We start from the raw sequence: 19,150 nt of genomic DNA on the forward strand, positions 1-19,150 counted from the left end.
TTAAATAGAACCTGTTTCCATAAAGGCACGAGTGTGCAAAATGACTTAATAAAACAAATATCTCAGGATTATTTTTTACAATCGAAACAGATTGATATAAACACATTTCTTGTGTAAAATACAGGCACAAATCATTTTTGAATAAATTATCATTATTAAGGGGATGGGCAGTATTTAAGATACATGTATTTCAAATATAAAATAGGTTTCTGTCGTTTGTATTTGATAAAAAATTGGCTTCATTTTTTTGTGTTTTGTATTTTGAAAATACTGTAAAATACTTTGTAAGAAGTCTAAATGATGACATCATAAAAATGACTTGTTGAGATCAGAACAGAAAATCGATTCATTTGTCAGGAACATTGTAGCCCAGTTAAAGTAGCTGTTTAGTAGGATTACGATTTTGCATACCACTGCATGAATGACTGCCTGACAAATCATATATTATTAGATTTATGATTAACAATCAAATGATTAATTAGTTAGAAACTAGTTGCTATGAATACTGGTAAAATCAGTTGTCTTCTTATGCTTGACTGGTTTGTCATTGAGTCAGTGTTGCTGATGTAAAGTAGCCCTTCATTACAAAACAACTAAATAAGAATGCAATTATAAATCATTTGCAAACTGCTAAACATTAAACTGTTGGTTACTTTAAAACTGACCTTCATCTGGGAGATCACAGGGAAATGTATGTGAATATTTGATCTGTTAACTGTTTGCATGCATCAGATTTATTGCGTGACTCGGCCTGAGAAAAGCTGTTGCTATCAAACATTGTTTACTTAATCAACTGAGTCGGCGTCATGGTGAAGAACAGATTAAATAGACCAATTAATGGAAGTTTTGCAAAGAAATTTTATGCTCCCTTGTAAAAGTATTTTTAAAATAAAAAATATATAATAGTGTATTTTGATATATGGTGTGTGCTGTATTTTGTACATTATTTTGACTTTGCCCAACCCTGAGTGCTGTTTGATTGGTATCATGTTATGGAGCAGAAACTTTGTTTGGAACAAAAGTTTTATTGTGACATGACAAAGCCCATAAACTTGCCATAAAATTGTCCATAAAATTGTCCATAAAATTGCACTAAAAATACAAGTTAAGCACAATAAGTATCAATAAAAATAAAGTTTTTCTTACATTTTGCCGCTTGTTACTTTGCATAGATGTTTACATACATGTCTGGAGACTTCCGATTACTAATACAGTAATCCCTCGTTTAAAAAAAACGAGTAGGGCACCCCAAGAATGCTATTTTACATATACAGTTCTGTACTGTATTAACATTTTACTTCATTTTATAAGTAATAATTATATTTGTATTCCTAAATTTCATTTTTTGAAATTAAAACTTCATAAAAACAAAGTTTCTTGGTCTATCGTGCTATCCGGCGAGAACACAGGAAAATCAGCCACACTAATTAGTCATGTGCAATTCGGCGATAAACCGGGAGCACGCGATCCGAACCACGGTGTTGAGGGAGCCTTCATGTTTTATATTAGTAAAGTTATCACTTGCATAAAGTGCATTTTTAAAATGTGTTTATTTGTTTTAATTCTCTTAGTTAATGGTCTCTAAGGATAAATACAGTACATTGTGCTGTTAAACAGAGTTATTAGTCTAATCACTATTCTATTAGTCTAATTTTCTATTAGACAGAGTGATCAACAAATCAGTCATGAGATGACTTTACTTTTTTTTATCTCTCTACATTCTTTTGATCAATGGCTCCATTACACTCAATGCAATGGTACGCTTTGGTGATGATGTTCTCTGTTGTGGCTACTGGGCTGTGAAGCTTCGTGGCTTGACAAACCTTGAAGCTTTTCTGCATCTTGTACTCGAGCTGCATGTGGTTCTGAGGAGGAAGACCGAGGCAAGCCCTGTGTGACAGAACCCAAGAGAGACAACCCATTTCAGTAAGATTGTACTGTATAGGACACTATAACTGATTAATCACAAGTTTATTACAAAATTAAAATCACGAGTGTTCATCACCAGTAATATGTTCTAAATGAAATAAATATGAATATATGAATTAACATTTATATTAATATAATTAATAAATTATAAAAGTGCTCTCCATGCAGCGCACAGTCTCGCGTGCAAAAACAAACACGCCGCATCAGCGATTTGCCTCTAAAGGCTGCTCTCGTAACGACAGCAGATCAGAAGCCGAAAAAACTATCGTTATGGATTTTTGCGGATAGACGCATGTTCCACCAATCAACCATCGGTGCGGATTAATCGGTCGACCTCTTTATATACAATTTACTTTTTAACTACTGTATCTGCATCCATCTCCATATACACAGAATAATAAAAACAATCCCGTTAATATTGTTTATAGTGATGAACAAAAGTGAGGCTCGGATATTAAGAATGTAACCAAAATTTGACAACTGCATTGTTATAAAATCCAAACATGGAAATCTTGGATGACCAAAAATCTGTAAACACCCAAACTTTTCCGTACCTCATGACGTTCTCGATGCAGGCTCGCTGGCGGAAAAAAGAGTTGACCACCGGTGCCCCGGGTGGTACAATTGGTGCCTTGCAGAGAAAACTGAGTATAGATAGAACACTGTGGAAGGACTGGAAGGATGAGTCCTGTTGTGTGCGAAAAGTGATGCGTTGACACAGCTCGGTCAGAATGACCAGGTCCAGAATGATAGGACTGGCCAGCAGGGAGTCCTAAATGTGGCAAAAAAATATATATATATTTTAATAAGTGTTTCAGCAAGTATTAAAAAATCTTAATCCCGATATCTCAGTAAAATCACAAGGATCATGCACTGGCTTAGTAACAAAACTTGAACTGTAGTGAAATACTACAGGAATATGCCTACTCCATCCACTAGGGGTCATAAGGTATTAGGTACCTACAGTAATGAAATAACAAAAGAAGAACCCTTTCCATGGAGGCAGCATGTAAACTGGTGTTTTACAGGCCTCAGTTCTCTTTAGTCATGCACTGAGAAACACATGAGTGTATGCAATGTATCAATTGTTCATTAATCAAATCATTAGTAAGTTGTTCTGGAGCCTCACATCTACAGGTCACCATGATTCTTTATCCTCTCTGACATAATGACTGGGGAGACATTCTGTCTCATCACAAGGCAGAGACTGTTCTGTTTATAGATAGTTTGGTATCTCTGATTATTGTATTTATGATCAATTATACACCCTTTGCATTGACACCGAGTGAGTTGACTGTGATTCTGTCTGTGCAGAGAAAAAAACACAACCTAGCAAAGGTCCCCTCTTTAGGTAATGGTTTTGTTGCAAACTCACCTCGCATGTATTGTGGAGAGCGATTGTGTTCGTGCCACCCATCATGATCTCTGAAGTGTACTCATCCATTGCACGTTTGCTGTCTCCCACATAGGGGACGTACTTAATGACCACCTAGATTGACAAAGTGTACAGGTCACAACTCAAAAGCACTGCTTCCTTTATCAGTTTTCATTAAAAGAATATTTGAATAATTCTTATTTTGGCTTCTCCCATTAGGGGTCGCCACAGTGGATCATCCGTCTCCATACCCCCCTGTCCTCTACATCTGCCTCTTTCAACCCAACCACCTGCATGTCTTCCCTCACCACATCCATAAACCACCCACTCTACCCTGCCTGCACTCTTTTCTTCACTTCTCTAACCCTCTCTCCATTACTTTGCACTGTTGACCCCATGTACCTGAACTCCGTCTTTCTCCTACTGACTTTTATCCCCCTTCTCTCCAGCACATACCTCCACAAATCACAATATCATCCGCAAACATTATAGTCCACGGAGACTCCTGTCCGACCTCGTCCGTCAACCTGTCCATCACCACTGCAAACGGGAAAGGGCTCAGAGCCGATCCTTGATGCAGTCCAACCTCCACCTTGAACAAGTCTGTTGTTCCTACAGCACACTTCACTGCTGTCACACATGTCCTGCACCACCCTCACATACTTCTCTTACACACCTGACTTCCTCAGACATTACCACAACTCCTCTCTCAGCACCCTGTTGTATACTTTTTCTAAATCCACAAACACAATGCAACTCCTGCTGACCTTCTCTATACTTCTCCGTCAACATTCTCAAAGCAAATAATGTGTCTGTGGTGCTCCTCGGCATGAAACCCTACTGTTGCTCACAGGTGGTCACCTCTGCTCTCAGCCTCTGTCTAACCTCTTCCTTGAAACTCATACTACAGTCTTCATCCTTGAGTTCCCACCATCTTATTCTTCTTTCAGTCCTCACTCTCCTCATCTTCTTCTTCACCTCCAAAACCATCCTCCAGACCACAATCTGATGCTGTCTAGTTACACTGTCCCTTGCCAACACCTTACAATCTCCAATCTCCTTCAGGTTGCATCTCCTACATAGAACATAGTCCACCTGTGTGCACCTTCCTCCACTCTTATACGTCACCCTATGCCCCTCCTTCTTCTTAAAATAAGTATTCAGGATATTTGAATAATTAAATAATGTATATACATTGAATATTCTGTATATGCAAATGCTTTACAATTTATCATGAAAATTCTGGCATTAAATACCTTTATCTTACACACACATTGTTTGGTAGCATGAAATATAAATGTATGGGGAAAAAAATGTAGGCAACCATAGAAATGTGATGTTATGAAGCGTTTAAAATATATTACACTGTATGTTGCAAAACAAAATTTACCCGGCAATAATAAATGGCACAGAAATCATTCTTACACAGTGGTCGGGTTTCTCTCCTGGCCTGTAGAGCACTGTATTGGACTCCACCATGTCGTCCACCACGTTGCTTTTGGAAATCTCTTTAGATCGGAACTGCTGTGGGGCAGACAGGTTCATGCCATCGTTGTTTCCAAGGTGATTGTAGCTCACAATGGAAGCCGGCTGCAATGAAAAAAATGAAACATGGTAACGCATGTAGCATAAAAGTCAAATCCTGAAAGCGTGCTGCAATTACACGGCCGCTGACTAAAACTGCCTAGACCTTACCTTGATTCCAGCACTAACTAGAAAATCCACCAGAACTGACTTTATTTTCGTCTGGCCTGACTTGAAGTCGTCTCCTCCTATGAAGACCCCTTGCTGGACGGCCAGTTCCACAGCTCCGGGTACAAATGTGTTTTGAGGAGAGCCGTTGATGTAGGCACAACCCTCGAGAATACTAGCCACTGCAAACAAAGTGGATGGAGATACATCTCCTCCATTCTATATAGAAGAATACAAGGAGTTACTAAAAGTACTTATTGGACTGATTTACAGTACAGGACACTGATTGATTCATGGTGATAATGTTAGTCTGTTACACAATTGATTTTTAATAGCGCTGTCAAAATGAACACGTCAACGCAAATTCACTTTAACTGAACTAGTAAAAATCAATTGTGTAACTGTGAGCATTTTTATATAGAATAGAAATAAATAATCACTAAACATTTGTTTTACTGAAGTCTCAAATCAAGCCTCATGCGCCATGTTAAATCTGGTTTCCCTAAAAATAAACATACACATTAAAGCCTCCATATTTGTCGATTAGTGTATTACAAAATGTTAAAAAGTTGTGGAATGTGGTCAGGGAGGTTATAAGGACACCTTTGCCTTTTGGCATTATAGGTACTATATTTAAGAAACACGTTCACAATTAAAACGTTTCAATCATTATTACAATGCATGCCTAAGTAGGTGTTGTTCCTCCAAACAACTGTGTTTAGGTGAGGTTTTAATTAACTACACCCTTCATATTTCCACAGTGTGCTTAAAGTGAGATCATTGCTAGACATCGTGTGCGTATCAGTTACCTTAATGGTAGTGAGAAGGTTCTTGGCAGTGTCATTGACACCAGTCATGACATCCGAGAATCTCTCTGTGTTTGCAGTCCACAGTACTATGACTTTATCCACGCCGCTCTTCTCTTTAAAGTCACGGATGTCTCTGCGGATTTGTTCCATCTGAATGAAATACCAATCACTTCTAATTATTTTACAAATGCAAACGGGTTTTTTTATTATTAATTGACAGCACTTTGATCTTTGTACCTGCTCTGCCATGGTTCCCGTGAGGACGTTGTCCGCCCTGTGCTCCTGGTTGGCGGCAATGTAATCTGGGATGTAAATAGAGGGCCTTGGTTTAAGATGGCTCATGTGGGGACGAAGCATCTCCTGAAGGCTCCAGTCCAGAACCTGAGCACGCTGCATAGCATGACCAAGATCCATAGAGGAGATATCCCAACCTGAATCACACAAAAATACTCTTCATAAACTGTATAGAGAAAAACACAAATCCTCTACTGTGCTGATTCTGCAGCCAGGAACATATGTATATTTAAGCATAATTCTTGAGCTCCAGGATGACTCTGGACTTTTCTAGTTCTAGTAGGTAAACGGGTCATTGTGGACATTTTCATTCAAGCTATTCTCTGCTGCAAGGACTGGTTGGACTGGAATTAAAATTTTCCACCATCTTTACCATCAAATACGATGTCATTCGGGTGCACCATTGGCAGCAGGTCTCTGAATGGCACAAAGATCTCCCCCTTTGGCCCTGTGCCCAGAGACACAGTGGAGGACTGCAGCAACGAACCATAGTAATTGGCGCTCTTGAGGGGAAAAACAGAAAAGAAAGTTACACTGTCAGATTGTGCTTCTGGTGTTTTTTATTCTTTGGGTTGTGCTCTATAAAATTATAATAATATTATTATATACAAAGTATAAAACAATACATCAACAATGATATTCCTTCAAAAGTATAACTTTTCAAGTTAATGAAGGATTGAAAAATAGACACAAAGGGTGTCAAATATTATTCACAAAGGGCTGGTATTGAAGCAGGTTTTCCTTTCAGTCAGACAGGATCCACACACGATTTCACCTGTTTGATTGGTTAATCTTGGTTTTAATACACTGTGAGGCTTCTTTTCCAGGTAGGATTGGACACCTCTGTCTTATACACTTATTATGGAAAATAACTAATGAATGCTTTTACCTTGACACCAGTCTTGGTTTTCCAGGTCAAGCCAAGCTTATTGGCCAGCACAGCGGCGGTGACGGTGCTGCCGTTGTTTCCTCCCCAGCCCGTGAGCATGACCCCAAGCTTAGGCACATGACGCTCTGTGTGGAACATACACTCAGTACTGTGGGGTGTCACCTAGTGGTACAGCAAGGAAACATAAAAACTGGTAAAGTCAGGAGCTTCTTCAGTAGGATTTTCTACAGGAATGTGAAACATTACTAGACAATATCTATATTGCAAAAAATCGTTGGGTTTTTTTGAACATCATTTATATTACAGCATTTGGCAGACGCCCGTATCCAGCATGACATTTATCTCATTCATACAACGGAGCATCTATACCAGTAAGGGGCCTTGCTTAGGGGCCCAGAGGTGGCAGCTTGGATTTAAACTCACAACCTTCAGATCCAAAGTCTAATACCCTATCTACTAAGTTAACACATGCCATCCGAGATCGGCTATGTGAAGTCTGTTTATCTTATGGAAAATAAACTCTAGCTATTGAATATGATACAAAAAAATGGACTGGGTTTTTAAAAAAGTTTTAATCAAACATCTCTCGTAGTAGTTAGAATTTTTAACAAAACAAATTATTGAGAACCTTTTCAATGATTACCAGAGACCAAAATAGATTACGTTTACTCTTTTGAATAAATATAAATGGATAAAAAGTCAGGATTTAGTGGTTGCGCAGTGTGCGCATGCGCAGTGAGGAGAGACCCAGTTCTCATCCATTCATTTTCAGTAATCGCTTCATCCTGGGCTATACCAAGTACAATGAGAGGAAGACGTCTAGTAATTTTGATTACACATTTCGAAAAGCTGAATAGACGTCCGAAAATGAGCAAAGAAAAAAAAAGATCTAATGTTGGGTTTACTAGGGACTTACCGTGTACGTGTCTCCATCCTGGGTCACTGAAGTGGTCTGGTACGAGTACCGGGACTCGATGAACTTCTCAGTGTAGTGAACATTAGGGCTTTTGATGCGGATTTTCTCAGCCATTATTTAAGATCTGCGGAAAAAAGAGCTACAATAAAGGAAAAGGATAATGATGGGTCAGAGGGAAATGACCTAATAACAATTCACCCAATGCTTATTGTCATAGCAAGTTCGTCTTACCATATATATACATAATAAACGCATTCCAGACAATAGGTTCATGTTTTATTTTTGTAAACAAACCTACCTTAAAAATGTTTAAAATAGAATTAGTTCCTTCTGTGAAACACGGAAGCCAAGCAGTGAACACTCCCACTCAAATGACTGAATGAACCGCCCCGTTTCCGCTTTTTATACATTTTTGAAAGCGGTGTCCTCGCGCATGCCCCGCCTCCCGACCAATCAAATCCACGTCGCTGAATATTCTAGAAACAGAACAACAGAACAAACGTTTCATAATTGTAGGAGCTGTCAATCAAATCTGGAGTTTAAGTATACAGGAACATATTTCTGACAACATTTATTAAGATAATAGTTATAAGTATAATATATATATGTAATAATGCTGTATTTTACACACCGTGCACATGTTGTGTGCAAAGCGATGTATGGATTAGTGGAATGATTTGAGCTGGTCCTGTCCTCTTTTATGAGAAATCTAGGTGCAATAAATGAGAGGAACTGGGTGTGAGAGCATTACCTATCAAACAAATAAACCTGTTTTAATTCACTGACTGAATCGTAGTTAGGCTTAACCCTAAGCTCTCCATTCTTACAGTTTTTGTAAGAAATGCACATGCCATCATTGTTTTAGATGATTAAACATAATACAATCCTTCAACCTTGCTGTGCCAGCATGCCTCATCTGACAACATACGATAAGGTTACACCCTTTGGTTTAATATCAATCTTTGTAATATTAAGACTTGGTAGGAAATGAACCCTTCTTAAAAAGTTTTCTTTTAAACATCAGAGGATCAAGTGGTGTGTTAAATTTCCACAGAAAAGCAAGTTTTATCTCTATTGTAGGCTCTTGAGGTGTATGGAAATTTACATCAGAACAAACTGAATATGGGGGTTAAAGTGTTATTTCAGTTCTCTCAAATAAACATTATATCATATATATATATATTATATATACATTCACATCAACTGTCTACAACCTGAAAGATTTAAAGCAGTTGCATATATATATATATATATATATATATATATATATATATATATATATATATATATATATATATATATATATATATATATATATATATATGAACATTTATAGTTCTTCCGTGCTGCAGCACACTCAAGAACCCTTCTTCCTTGAGACTTTGTATGTGGTAAATTTCCACACAAGACCGAGTTGAGCATTGTGGAAATTTCCACAAGTATGCCCTGATGAATCATCGCGCAAACTGGACATACTGGTTTTTTGTTTTGTAGTGTTTTGGCTTCACTTTAAACAATTATTTGCCGATTTGATTTTGTTTTGACTATCAATATTGTTTTTTGGTTTGTAAATCAGAACAAGACCAATCAAGAATTATTTGGGCTTTTAAAACTATTACATGAAAGTATTTCAAAAGGAATAGAAGAAAAAGATAGAAAGAAGGAAAAAGATATAAAAAAAAAATATCTGATTCCCTAAGTCATCAAACATTCTCTAAAAAAGTTGGAAATTTCCATCCAAATCTGTACCCAGTCCTTTATATTAGCTTGACCTGTGTAGCAGAGTTATAGATTACATACAACGTTTAAAGTAAACATTTATAACCAGTGTAACGGAGCAGCTATCTACAAAGTACCATGCTTATATATGTTGTTATTAGCATGGCAGCAGCTGGGCTGAGCATTTTGTAAATAATTGTAGGTTTTATAGTATTAGCTTTCAAATGTTAAAAGCAGCAGGTAGACTTTGTCACACTATCCAACTATATTCCCAATCTCACCATCAGGCATTCTGAATTAATTATTTATTTGCTTGTTTTTCTTTTATCAGATGACAAAGGTGGGGCTCTGACAGTGTAATACTACAGTTATGTTAGCTTGTCCTGTTATTTTTTACGACAAGACAACATCTCTAGTTTTTGGCTTCATTGTGTGTAATGAGAGAACATTTAACACTAAACCAATCTTTTTTCATTGTACTTGGCCTGAGTAAACATTAAAAAAGTTTAACTCTTAGATCTTAGATCAAACTGTTGCTTCTTAATTACTCAGTTACCTCAATATTAATCTTTTTTAAGTGAATTCAATCTCGCTTTTGTAAACTCTATCATTCAGAAGTCACTATTAAACTAAGGGCTTATTTTTAAACTGTTGATTACAATCTTTTACATGAGTATTTGTTGTCTGCAACTGCTTTAAATCCTTCAGGTTGTAGACAGTTGATGTAAATGTAGGTCAGAGATGGGTTAAGTTCACTTTGGTGTTCTTCAGGGTTCAATTTTATGCTCCTTACTTTTTTTAGCCTTTACATTATTCGACTGGTCAACTATAATTTTGTTGCAGATGACCAACAGGTTTAACTTGACATTCATGTTACATTTTTACACACACAGACACACACACACACACACACACACCCACTCTGGTCTCACCCTCAATTTATAAACCGGTGCACGGCTACGCCCCGCTGCCACACATTCTTTTACAGAAACATTGAAAGATTGCTATACAAGCTGCACATTACTAACTCTGAAGTATATCCAAGTGTTATTTCTATAGTATTGTCCCCTAAAAATGTATACTAAATTGGTTGCTGAAATGTGAGGGGTATACTCATATCTTAGCATAGTTGTTATTTACAGTTGTAGATTGTCTACATTTATAGTGGATTAGAATTTGGTACCGGGGTTAGGGTGTAATTAACTAGAAGATTTTCTAGTTTTTTCGAAAGGAAAACACATTATATGCAACATAAGCTGAATTAGCAAGCAATTGATGATAAGCATACTTCTTAAAATCAAGCATAGTGCCATGATAGCACAAGTTCCAAGCCCAGGTCAAGGGGTACTTCTGTTTTATCTCACCTTCAGTAAAATTGTGTTAGCACCTAGATACCTACATTATATGAGCAGAAAAAGCACTAACCCTTTTGTGCATGAAATGGGGAGCAGAACCCATTTTTAAGTAAAACTGCAACATCATGTCTCTTAGAACAAGACATGTAGAACAAAGGTCATTTGGTGAACCGCCAGCCATTACAGCATCAAGCTGACTTGTTGGCAAGTAATCACTGCACCTCCCCATGTGTTCAAATCAGTTTAATATCTGTGGTGTGAATCCACATTAGCTTGCCCTTTACTTGCCCTGCAGCATCTGTGAATAACAGAATCTCGAATGGCTAGTGATAATTGCAGGTGTTGAATATACTGACCTTGAATCAGTCTCTTAGCTCGAAATGCTGAGCAATCACTGCATACTGGTGGTAGTGTAAGATAACTTTTGACTTCAACTAGCCAAAAGTATTCAATATTTGTGCTCACTGGGGCCCTAAGGGCTTTAAGAAATTGTATGATTGTGGTAAAAGTTTGGGGAAGGAGCACACGGTAAGGCATCCATAAACTTTTGGCCATTTAGTGTATGTAGTTCTTTAGAACTACCGAATGGAATGCCAAAGATCCCCCACCAACCACTACATTTGAATATATTCATGGAAAAAATTACTGATTATATGTGTTCTGATTAATACTGGTTAAATAATATCAACTAATATTTTATAACAAATAAAATTGAATAAATCAAATTAATGCAATACATCTTTAGTATATTGATTAAATCAAATGAACAATTAAAAGGGTGCAAATTTAACTGATTAAGTCAAATTCAATAAATAGAAAAAGTAATTAGTTTACATTTGTTAGATCACATTTGGGTAATACTGATGTTTATGTGTGTGTTTTACATTTAACATTGAATTTTCTAAAAGATATGACCTACATAGCTTTTTTTTTTTTTTTTTTTTTTTACTTATTTCCAAATACTTTAACAAATGTCTTCATTCCTTCCATCTTTCATTCGTTCACTTTCTGGATGTGCGGAAATCGGAAATGTCAGGAATTTCTCCTTTTAAGGTAAATTCTTAAACCTGGACATAAAACGCTAAAGAATTCATAGCAGTAGCATTAGCTTTGCTCGCCACTTCCTGACTAGCCACTAACACTAGTGCTATGGATTATTTAGCATTTTCATGCATGCGCAAAACAAATCTTATTTCCGGAACGGAGTGAGTAGCCACTTTGCTAACTCTAGTTTTCTTTTTTTTTTAACCCCTGAAAGTGTCAGGAGAAAACTAATTAAACTCGCGGTCCGGCACTTAATATGTTCCTGAGGGAACTCAAAAGATTGCACATGTACCGAAACGAAAGCCCTGTACCAAAAGAATTTCGGTACGAATACGTGTACACCCTTAATATACATATAATTACAAATGTTTGTGTGCGTTTTAAATTCATTCCATACTGTTAAAAATACACCATTTTGTCCTCATATGTACTAAGTTTCTTTTCGGCTTCTCCCGTTAGGGGTCGCCACAGCGGATCCTCCGCACGTTTGATTTGGCACATGTTTTACGCTGGATGCCCTTCCTAACGCAACCCTCCCCAATTTATCCGGGCTTGGGACCGGCACTAAGAGTGGCTGGGGATGGTTCCCTGACCGGGAATCGAACCCGGGTCGCAGCGGTGGGAGCGCTGCATCTTAACCACTAGACCACCAGGGGACCTGTCCTCATATGTACTGATGTGCCTAAACATACAGAAGTATGCCCTCCCCTGTCAGAAAAACATGCTCTCTGACTCCCTCCAACAGATCTCAAAATCATTTGACCTGAAGCCCATCTGCTTACACAAAGCCAGGACGAGGACCTGCATCGGGTATCAAGGATCTCAAATTTAACAAAAGGTCAGTTTCAACTTTTTTTTTCTTGCAGTTACAAGACAGGAGAAAAAAAAAGATATTTATTGACACATGTACAACATCATATGATACACTTTTTTGAAATTTAAGTCAGTGTTTTTATTTAAGTCAGATTTACTACTTAAATAAGTGCCGTCATTGAACTAATAAGTGTAATGTAATACGAACGATTCATGACCTATTATGAAATCAATGTTTATGAAATGAACCAAAGATACCACAGGTTTAGCAGTAAATTTATGACATGTATAATCTGAGGTAAAAACCATCTGTAAATATATGAAACTTAATATAATATTCATAACATAAAAATCTAGTTAGAAGGTGGCGCAGCTTGCTGTAGCTTGCTGTATTTAAATAAATGGTTGGTTACACAATGTTTCACACAATTTTTCAAAAGGCTGAGGCAGTACAGCTGACCTCTTTTCCCTTTTAACTCGGTCAGCCTTCCTACTGACATGAAAGCATTTCAAAGCAACGGGCATTCAAACAGATCCCATGCTATTGCAGCACTGCCTTCAGTGCTTGACATTTTAAGCTTAAAAAAAATTACAAATAAAAATCACTAATGGGCACCTGCCCAACCATGCTGGCCTCCTTCCACAGACTGAAAGAATACATTTCTCATTGTGGACCGAATGTTTATTTACATGCACCGATTTACAAAACTGGTATTTACCGATTGAACTGCACAAGAAATTAGGTTATTTAAAAAAGATTAAAATGATACGTTCTGTTTGACAAAAATGCCCTTTTCTTGTTCCTTTTCTTGTGCACCACTCAGCACTGAAAACATGTACATAGACGAGCATTAAAAACCTTTATTGGCCCAAGATCTTGTCACAGACTACATCTATAAAGATCCCATATCACATTTTTGGCACTATGGCTGAGCGGCAGAACTACCTGGAGGACGGAAGCCCTCTCATCAAGGCAGCTGAGTTAGGCAAGATGCGTCTGGTTCGGCTGCTGGTGGAAGGAGGCGCGCAAGTCAACGAGCGCAACCAACGTGGTGATACGCCTCTTCTAGCCTCATGCCGAGCGCTGAGGGCTGACCAGTCTGGAAACACTACCTCTCTAAAGCTCATCCATTTCCTTCTCCAGCACCATGCTGATCCCAACGCCCAGGACAAGTTTGGACGCACACCCCTCATGTACGCTTGTATGGAGCGGGCTGGTGCTGCGGTGGCTGCAGCTCTGATTTCTGCTGGCGCTGACCCTAGCATGGAGGACTACACTGGAGGTTCTGCGCTGGTCTACGGCATCAACGCCCGTGATCAGGAGACCATCCGTGTGCTTCTTGATGCTTGTAGGGCTAAAGGGCGTGACATCATCATCATCTCCACAGATCTAAGCACAGGTGATGCCACTGTTAGCCAACGCTATCTAAACGTGCCCTCGTCGCCCGACACCTCACCTGTCGCATGCATGTCACCTTCTGACATCGAGCTCAAGACAGGCTCACCGAATTCTGAGACTGAGGCAGAGGGGTTCTTCAATTTCAGAGCTTCGGGAAGGAGAGAAAGCAGAGCGGCGTCGCCTCTACTTCTAGAGCCAGAGCAGTCAGATCGCCAGCGGCTGAATTCTGAACCCTGGCTAACCATTCACAACTTGGCACACCTTAGTCGCACCTATGAAGAAAGGATTGCAAAGGGAGCTGTGCAGGAAGAAGACGATAAGGAGGTGAAGCACAGCAACCTTCCTCCGAAAGTGGATCCAAGCAGCTCCTCCACAGCTGCTAATCTCAAACCCGGGCGAACGTTTTGCAGGAACCACACCGAGAACTTGGCTGCACCAACTGAAGCGCATCTAAACAACCGACGGAACACTTTTCCTGCTCTTCCTGGACAGAATTTACTTCAGCTTCCCACCTTATCACTCAATTTATCCAGCTCAGACACACACCTACATGACCAGCCAAGCACTATAACACTACCACCAGTTCCTACCAGTAAAAACTTCCACCATTCCACTATCAACACCAGCACCTGCTCTCTGGCACCTCCAGCTGCTCAGTGCGGATTTAACACCATGAGAAAATGGAAACCACAGGAGCATTTATGTTTAAAGCCCCAGGCACGCAATACCACCATCCTGCCTCCTCTCTCAGTCAACTGCACTGCGAACACATTCACACAATCCTGTGGTGATGAGGAAAGCACAGCTAACACAGAAGAGACCCAAGACCATAGACAGGAAGGCACAAGGGGCAAGAGATTTCCACGTCGCCACTCCATTCAGCTCGAGCAGATAAAACAGGATGGTGGGACTGACGAGATCCTCTTCATCTTGTGAAATACCAGATTTGAAATATAGCCATGCAACACAAGTAAAACTGAGCAAATCAACCAAAAAAAAAATATACAACTAATTTCTAAGTACATTATGATATAAAGGAACATCAAATATATGTTGTATAGGAGTGTTTCGAAATATTTAATTCACTTTTTATAAACTTGTATTAGGAAATAAAAATGTGCAATAGCAGCATGTTTGAATCTCCCTTTCTGACATAATGACATTTTTCCAAGAGATTTTAGGCCCATGTTTGCTTTTATACATTATAACATTTTTTGCCCTTCCATGTAATAACTGTTTTCAAAATTACTTTAAAATGATTCGAAGCATCGTAAGAAAATAATAATAATAAAATCACAGTAAGGTTTTGAATTCTTTATGCCAATTTATTTTATTTATTGAATTGTAATTGCACAATTATATGCCACTGATTAACCTTTTGGACTGCATTTGAGTTATACAAGGCAAAAGAGCCTTTCAATCAGAGACCCAGAGGCCTTACCCCAAAAGCAACTTCCAAGATCGGACATAAAATGATACCATTTTGTCAAGAACAGAAAATAATTCAGTCATGATTTTCAAATAAAAGCTTTTGTGTTTTTTTTTTTTTGTTTTTTTTAAGCAGCAGCATGAATGAAAAGCATATTTGGACATCATAGCTTAGCTTTAAATAAAATTTTATGTCAGGTCTAGTCAGGTTTCCTTTCATCTGAATTGACAATGTTGGTTTCTTCCTCCTCCCACAAGAAAACGATTATACTTAGGCTGTATTTTGTTGTATTACGGTCTGAAAGAAAAATAAAATAAAATCTGGACCATTCTAACATTTGTCCCAATCCTATACACAATATATCAAATGGGGTGCGTAAAACATGCTCTGTGATTTTGGTGCCAGAAATCGTACCCCACCAACAAGTGAATAAACCAGAAAACAAGCAAATAAATAATACGTCAACTTGTTGTGATGGCGACAAATTCGAGAATAAAAAGCACCAATAAATATCAAGCGCATTATTGAGTCTATGCAAGTCCCTGTGTGCATAAAATCAGAGAAAACCCTGCTATATATAAAATACAAAAATATGTATATCAGTACATCAAAGCCCTATGAAGTATGCATGATGTGGTTTGGGATGCAGCCCTGCATACCTCCTAACATGCCTTTGTGAATCCTTTACATTGTATGATATTTAGCACAACGCATAGTACAAGATGTTCTTCTACATGTAGAATATACCAAAGCTCGTAATTCTTACATCCGGCAAATCTGACTTTAGTCGTTTCATTTGAATGTTCTTGGTTTTGTTTTGTGATTTGAGAATAAAAACGCATGAAAACTAAGCTTGGAATCTGACAACAAAGGGGGAAAAATCAAGACAAGTCCAACAATAAAAGAAGATTCGTTACCACCCTTGTACGCTGTGTAGACGTACATGCCTGAGGCAGTTATCCTGCCTGGAAAACATCTTGCCACAGAGCTGGCAGTGGTAAGGCTTCTCACCCGTGTGTATGCGCTTGTGAGTGATCAGTCTCATTCTCTGGGTAAATCCTTTACCACATTCCTCACAACGAAAGGGTTTCGACCCGACATGGCTGGTCTGAGTGGTTTGGCGCACAGGAACCATGTCGGGCATTGAGAAAGAACTGGTGGGTAAATGTCCATGTGAGCGCGGCACTGCTCCGAACACGTGTCTGTTCTTGTTGCTATTTAATAGCCTCGATGCTTTGACGTGACCCATACCGTCCCTAATCTGTCCATACTCTGAGTTTTTCGGAACGTTGCTCTCAAACTGCATCTCTCGGACGTGCGGCGAACCGAACGAATCGACGTGTTTGTTGGACCCGTTGTGAAGATGCACGTTGAGCGGCTCCTTCATCACCTGGGCCAGACTTTGGTCTGTGGGAATCTGTTCATACTGCTCTAACACCATACAGCCGTCAGGGACGGAGAACTCATTCGCCGCGTCGTCTTCCATGGACGGCCAGAGATGCGCGCCTCTCGGGTCCGTTTTGTGCTCCGAACTCACGCTCGGGTCTGCCATGCTGTAATCTGCTCGCTCGAGGCTCAGCTCCTGGTCCACCAGCTCTTCCACTTGCTCAATTTTCATCTCAAACTCCAGGCTGCTGAACTCCTCTTCCTCACGCCTCGGATCTCGGTGCTTCTCCCCTCGGACCTCCGGCAGACTTCTGGACTCTTTCGCGAGATGGTGCGAAGACGGGAGCGATTTGTCATGTAGGTTGGGTTTCTCGTCTTTCAACGTTTCCACCTGGTTCATGGGGACCGCGTCTTTTCTGCCTGGGATTACATCTGTCAGATATGAATAATAGATGCAGACCAATTAAATTTGTACATATTTAGGGGGATATAGTAATCAAACAAGGTGTTACACAAAACAATGCAAAATAATAATAATAATGTACAAGGTTAGAAATGTTTTAAAAAGGGTGTTCTGTGAGTATGAACCCCCTTTACTCTGACCTGCAGCCATGATTTCGACCTGAACCCCGACTGAACACTTGGATAACAAGGTCGCCTGCACTTTCTTCAGCTCTTTCTCGGTGACCTGGAGACGCTTCTTCAATCCATCGATCTCGTCCTCCCTCCGTTTCATCTCGCGGTGATACACGGCGCTGTCGTCCTGAATAAGCTGGCTGATCTCCGCCACGGCTGCCTTCGTTAACACGTCCAATATGGCGCTTATTCGCGTCTGCAGCACCGCAGCAGCCATTTCCCTTCACTGATAACACAATCCGGCAAAGCGACGTCGAGCTCCTGTGACAAAAATGTCCATCCAGCAGTCCAGCAAACGGCAAAACGGCAGTTTAGGTGGAACAAGGAAATCGTTGGTAAGACGAGACAGTTACAGAGACAGAAACGGCGACACAACAGATGACGTCACTTCCGGTATAAAACCCCAAATCCTGATATCACACGCCACATCAAAAGTCTACACAAATAAAAAGAAATTAGCTATTTCTGAGTTTAATCTATATTACTAATAAACCTTTATTTATTATTGTACTGTTATATAATATCAAATCCAATTTACTCATGAAATCATGTATTGTAATATAATATAACAGACACCCTTACCCAAAGAATTTTACATCAAATTTTATATTATATATATATATATATATATATATATATATATATATATATATATATATATATATATATATATATATATATATATATATATATATATATGATATTGTGATTTGTGGTGAGAGTAGAGAGCAGGTTGAGAAGAGCCTGGAGAGGTGGAGATATGCGTTGGAGAGAAGGGGAATGTAAGTCAGTAGGAGTAAGACAGAGTACATGTGTGTGAATGAGAGGGAGGGCAGTGGAGTGATGCGGTTGCAGGGAGAAGAGGTGGAGAAGGTGGAGGAGCTCGGGTACCTGGGGTCAACAGTGCAAAGTAATGGAGAGTGTGTTAGGGAAGTAAAGAAAAGAGTGCAGGCAGGGTGGAGAAGAGTGACAGGAGTGATTTGTGATAGAAGAGTATCTGCAAGAATGAAAGGGAAAGTTTATAGGACTGTGGTGAGACCTGCGATGTTGTATGGATTAGAGACAGTGGCATTGAGTAAAAGACAGGAGGTGGAGCTGGAGGTAGCAGAGCTGAAGATGTTGAGGTTTTCGTTGGGAGTGACGAGGATGGACAAGATTAGAAATTAGTTTATTAGAGGGACAGTGCATGTAGGATGTTTTGGTGACAAGGTGAGGGAGGCGAGATTGAGATGGTTTGGACATGTGCAGAGAAGGGACATGAATTATATTGGTAGAAAAATGCTGAAGATGGAGCCACCAGGTAGGAGGAAAAGAGGAAGGCCAAGGAGGAGGTTCATGGATGTGGTGAGGGAAGACATGCAGGTAGTTGGTGTAAAAGTGGCAGATATAGAGGACAGGGTGGTATGGAGACGGATGATCCGCTGTGGCGACCCCTAATGGGAGCAGCCGAAAGAAGAAGAAGAAG

General features: G+C 39.3%; 3 protein-coding genes across 3 annotated transcripts; 1 reads left to right on the forward strand and 2 right to left on the reverse strand.

Moving 5' to 3' along the window:
• Positions 1-1,005: 1,005 nt before the first annotated feature.
• On the reverse strand, positions 1,006-8,343 carry LOC310717167 (inositol-3-phosphate synthase 1-A-like). The gene is made up of 11 exons (XM_083524880.1): positions 8,203-8,343; positions 7,905-8,028; positions 6,989-7,150; positions 6,473-6,602; positions 6,043-6,236; positions 5,806-5,955; positions 5,000-5,215; positions 4,730-4,894; positions 3,305-3,418; positions 2,484-2,701; positions 1,006-1,890 (listed from the first exon to the last, which is right to left on the reverse strand). The coding sequence occupies exons 2-11, from the start codon at positions 8,016-8,018 to the stop codon at positions 1,707-1,709; spliced, it is 1,647 nt and encodes a 548-aa protein (XP_083381006.1). The 5' UTR covers positions 8,019-8,028; positions 8,203-8,343; the 3' UTR covers positions 1,006-1,706.
• A 4,419-nt stretch (positions 8,344-12,762) lies between these two features.
• On the forward strand, positions 12,763-15,540 carry LOC310717171 (ankyrin repeat domain-containing protein 34B). Its single transcript, XM_083524886.1, has 2 exons — positions 12,763-12,860; positions 13,660-15,540. The coding sequence occupies exon 2, from the start codon at positions 13,761-13,763 to the stop codon at positions 15,168-15,170; it is 1,410 nt and encodes a 469-aa protein (XP_083381012.1). The 5' UTR covers positions 12,763-12,860; positions 13,660-13,760; the 3' UTR covers positions 15,171-15,540.
• Positions 15,541-15,545: 5 nt separating this feature from the next.
• Positions 15,546-18,123, reverse strand: LOC310717175 (uncharacterized protein). The gene is made up of 2 exons (XM_083524893.1): positions 17,653-18,123; positions 15,546-17,481 (listed from the first exon to the last, which is right to left on the reverse strand). The coding sequence occupies exons 1-2, from the start codon at positions 17,900-17,902 to the stop codon at positions 16,577-16,579; spliced, it is 1,155 nt and encodes a 384-aa protein (XP_083381019.1). The 5' UTR covers positions 17,903-18,123; the 3' UTR covers positions 15,546-16,576.
• Positions 18,124-19,150: the final 1,027 nt, after the last annotated feature.

The sequence above is a fragment of the Silurus aristotelis genome (genome assembly GCF_946808225.1).
Source record: "Silurus aristotelis genome assembly, chromosome: 22".
Classification (NCBI taxonomy): domain Eukaryota; kingdom Metazoa; phylum Chordata; class Actinopteri; order Siluriformes; family Siluridae; genus Silurus; species Silurus aristotelis.

Excerpts from the sequence above, each read along its gene's own strand:
- LOC310717167 (XM_083524880.1), bottom strand. The coding sequence starts at position 8,018 with ATGGCTGAGAAAATCCGCATCAAAAGCCCTAATGTTCACTACACTGAG. Across the intron at positions 5,216-5,805 it reads ACCTTCTCACTACCATTAAG|AATGGAGGAGATGTATCTCC; the intron begins GTAACTGATACG and ends TCTTCTATATAG. Across the intron at positions 3,419-4,729 it reads GAGAGAAACCCGACCACTGT|GTGGTCATTAAGTACGTCCC; the intron begins GTAAGAATGATT and ends TTGTCAATCTAG.
- LOC310717171 (XM_083524886.1), top strand. The coding sequence starts at position 13,761 with ATGGCTGAGCGGCAGAACTACCTGGAGGACGGAAGCCCTCTCATCAAG.
- LOC310717175 (XM_083524893.1), bottom strand. The coding sequence starts at position 17,902 with ATGGCTGCTGCGGTGCTGCAGACGCGAATAAGCGCCATATTGGACGTG. Across the intron at positions 17,482-17,652 it reads GGTCGAAATCATGGCTGCAG|ATGTAATCCCAGGCAGAAAA; the intron begins GTCAGAGTAAAG and ends CATATCTGACAG.